The 3,543-nt window shown below is 47.4% G+C and overlaps 1 protein-coding gene across 1 annotated transcript; it reads left to right on the forward strand.

Moving 5' to 3' along the window:
* The first annotated feature begins 525 nt into the window (after positions 1–525).
* LOC149526123 (olfactory receptor 52E4-like) lies at positions 526–1,473 on the forward strand. The gene has a single exon (XM_089774084.1). It carries the CDS (start codon positions 526–528, stop codon positions 1,471–1,473), a length of 948 nt encoding a protein of 315 aa, XP_089630210.1.
* The last annotated feature ends 2,070 nt before the right edge of the window (positions 1,474–3,543 follow it).

Consider the following 3,543-nt stretch of genomic DNA (forward strand, 5'->3'; position numbering starts at 1 on the left):
ACTAAAGGTTGTTCTAATTGGGATGGGTTTGGATTTGGATTTTTCCTACTCTCATATTTTCATCAACCTGGCGAATGAGGGACTCTCTACAGCATGGAATATCTAGCCTAACGTTCCAGGCATTAAGAACCAAAGGTGGGTAACAAAGGCCCCAACACCCCCTTTCCAATTGGTGCCTATCAAGGTTTCCAAGGTGATGACACATTTTGAGCACGAAGTTCTATTAAATATGGAATTCACATTAGAAAATCCAGCTGTGCATCAATCATTTATCTGAACAGTGAAACTGTCACATTTCAGTGAGTGAGGAAACAAATCTGATACAACCATGACACCAGCTGTGTTGTCTGATATGAACATTGTCTCTCCTTTCAGGATTTCTCCTACAACCCTCATCCTAGGCCAAGAGCAACAGGAAGTCTGGAGCACGAACAGTGCACACAGGAAGTATTGCTCTACCTCACAGTTTAACCCCTCACAGTTTAAACTCACAGTTTAACCGTCTGGAGAACGAACAGTGCACACATGTCAGATTTCAACACAACCAAGGTCACCAACCCCTCCACCTTCATCCTGCAGGGCATTCCGGGCTTGGAGACAGCTGATGTCTGGATCGCCATCCCCTTCTGTACCATGTACATTGTAACCCTCTTGGGGAACTTCACCAACCTGTTCATTGTGAAGACGGAGTCAAAGCTCCATGAGCCCATGTACTATTTTCTCTGCATGCTCTCCGTCACCGACCTGGGTCTGTCCACATCCATCGTTCCCAAAGCACTGAGCATCTTCTGGTTCAATGCCAGAGAGATCGATTTCAATGGCTGCCTCACCCAGATATTTTTCATTCACTGCTTCATAACAATCGAGTCTGGGATCCTTGTGGCCATGGCTGTGGATCGCTACGTGGCCATCTGCCATCCCCTGAGACATTCCACCATCTTAACAAGCGTTACAGTAACCAAAATTGCCCTGGCCGTGGTGCTGCGTGGTGTCTTGATCATATTGCCCTATGTCCTCCTGGCAAGGCAGTGGTCATATTGCAGAACTAACATAGTATCCCAGCCGTACTGTGCACACATGCCAGTGGTGGGACTAGCATGTGGTGACACCCGAGCCAGTAGTCACTACGGCTTATTTGTGCTATTTTGTCTGAGGGGTCTGGATGTGTTTTTTATTGTTGTGTCCTATATTCAGATCCTCAGGGCCATCTTCAGCCTCCCCACAAAGGACGCCCGGCTCAAAACTTTTGAGACCTGCAGCTCCCACCTCTGTTCCATTTTAGTGTTTCACATCCCAGGTCTCTACTTCTCCCTCTCGGGACGATTTGAGGAGAAGAAGCCGCACCCTGTCCAAGTTCTTATTGCCAACATGTACTACGTGATGCCCCCCATGCTAAACCCCATCATCTATGGTGTGAGGAACAAACAGATCCAGAACCGTATACTGCATTTCTTTGCTCACAAAGGTGCCTAAATGCACAAAGGCGCCTAAGTGCTCTGGATCACAGACCATGGTTTCTGCAGAGCAGGCTGGGGAGATGGTGCTCAGCCCTCTTCACTGAGTGGGTCAGTCAGAGAGTCATTCAATCCTGTCCTGATCTTACTGTGCTCTGTCAACGAGAATAACTGGGCTATTGCTCTGGGTGTAACACGTTAATGTTTCAGATGTCCAAGTGTCTAATTTCTTGTAACTGTCTCCCTGCTTCCCTGACTAATCCCTCAAACCCTGTCCCCTACACCACTTTAATCCCATCGGGCACATTCCCTTCTTCATTGTATCCCTCAGGTCTCCACCTCTGTTCTGACACTTCCATCAAAGTCCCAGCACTTTTGCTCATTCCTCCCCTCCCCTGACTTCTGTCCTCACCAGCTGGGCTACCTCTGAACCTGGGTTGGCCCAGGAGCTGCTACAGACTGACAAGGATACAGCTCTGGAGCCAGCAGGACATACAAGAGTGGGGGGTCAAATCATGTAAATTTGGATTCAAATGGTGTGGAAGAGGTGCTGGCTACATCCATGATCATTGCAATTGGCAAAACAGAGATTGTTGCTTTGTGCATCTTGTTCGCTGATTCATGTGAAAGCTAATGTAGTTTAACCTGAGTGTAATTTTCTTAGTGGTTTGCAGCCTTTCAGTGCATTTTCATTATCAATACTCGTACTGTTCCTTGGACACAGGTCTGCACTCAGACATTCCAGCACTGATCTAGGTTCCCTTGCTGCCCTCTCATCTTTGAATTTGAACTTTTCACTCATCTCTGCATCTCTGGATTGAGGAACTGTTGTTTTATTTTTCAGATATTCTGTTTTGAACCACAATTCCATTTCTGGTTTTTCACAACTATGCTACTTTCCGGACTGATACCTGATACATTTTTGAAAAAAGCACTAGATTCTGCTTCAGTCCATACTTGTCTCCTGACAATAATTAGTAATAAATCCATCAGAGATCAATTTGCTGTATTGTGACAAAACCATGCACTGGGCCTAGTTCCCTCACTGTTGGTGACTCCCAGCCGAGTAGTGAGCTGGCGTTGCCTCCCACTTATGCAGAGGGGGAAGGACAGGCTCAAATCCACAACACTTGGTGAAGAACGTGGGCAGTGTACCAACCCTTATAATAACGGGTCCTGTGCACACAGCACAGTAAGTGTGCCTAATTGAAGATATGGAGCTGTGGTCCAAGCAGGCCAACTCCCAGGGGAGATGTGAAGCCACTCCTTCCCCGTTGTCCATACAGTTTTCTAAGATAAGACTTCTTGATGACACTAAAGCCTTTTATTAATCTTTCAAGTGGGGCACAGCAGTAGATGGGGTGGGGGACTGTATCACTCAGCAATCCTCTTGATCCCCTACCTTATGGGAGCACACCATATGGTCTATGCATGGCTCCAAATTGTAGTAAGAGGAGGGCCTGAAACATGAGCCCATGTATCACAAGACTGTTCACGGACCTGAGGCTTCAACAGCAATTTTCAGACTGTGTTAATATAAAGCAGCCATGGCCAACCCGCGTCTCACAAGCTGCATGTGACTCTTGCCACACAAAAGTGCAGTTCACGAAGCCACTCCTGCACCCCCAATGTCCCACACCCCGCGCCAGCTCACCCCTGCCCAGCGCTTCCCTGTGCTTACCAGGTCAGAGGTGCGGGTTTTAAAAATGGCACCCAAGATGGTGGCCTTCTTAAAGGGGCAGCTTCCTTTAAATTGTTTTTAATTGTTTTTGTTTTTGCTTGGCAATTCTGTTCGGGGGGGCACTTTTTTTTCTGCTTGACAATTCTGATGCGGCTCTTCACATTTTTTCCGCCGTTTTGCCTCTCTTTGTTACATAGGTTGGCCACCCATGATATAAAGCGAAGTGAAGCTGTAAGCAAGAGGCAGGTCCCCACTGTAGCCAGACATGAACACCACCTTGTCCCCCTCCTCCTTCCAGAAAGCAAGAGAAAGGCAGTCAGCCTTTGATGCCCTGGGAATGCAGGTGTGCTGCCTGTCACTGACTATACCATAAACAGAATCTAGACAGTAAATGGGCCAGATGACGAC

This window comes from Pelodiscus sinensis, chromosome 1 (genome assembly GCF_052426305.1).
Source record: "Pelodiscus sinensis isolate ZL-2025 chromosome 1, ASM5242630v1, whole genome shotgun sequence".
Classification (NCBI taxonomy): Eukaryota; Metazoa; Chordata; order Testudines; family Trionychidae; genus Pelodiscus; species Pelodiscus sinensis.

Coding starts and splice junctions, on each gene's coding strand:
- LOC149526123 (XM_089774084.1), top strand. CDS start 526: ATGTCAGATTTCAACACAACCAAGGTCACCAACCCCTCCACCTTCATC.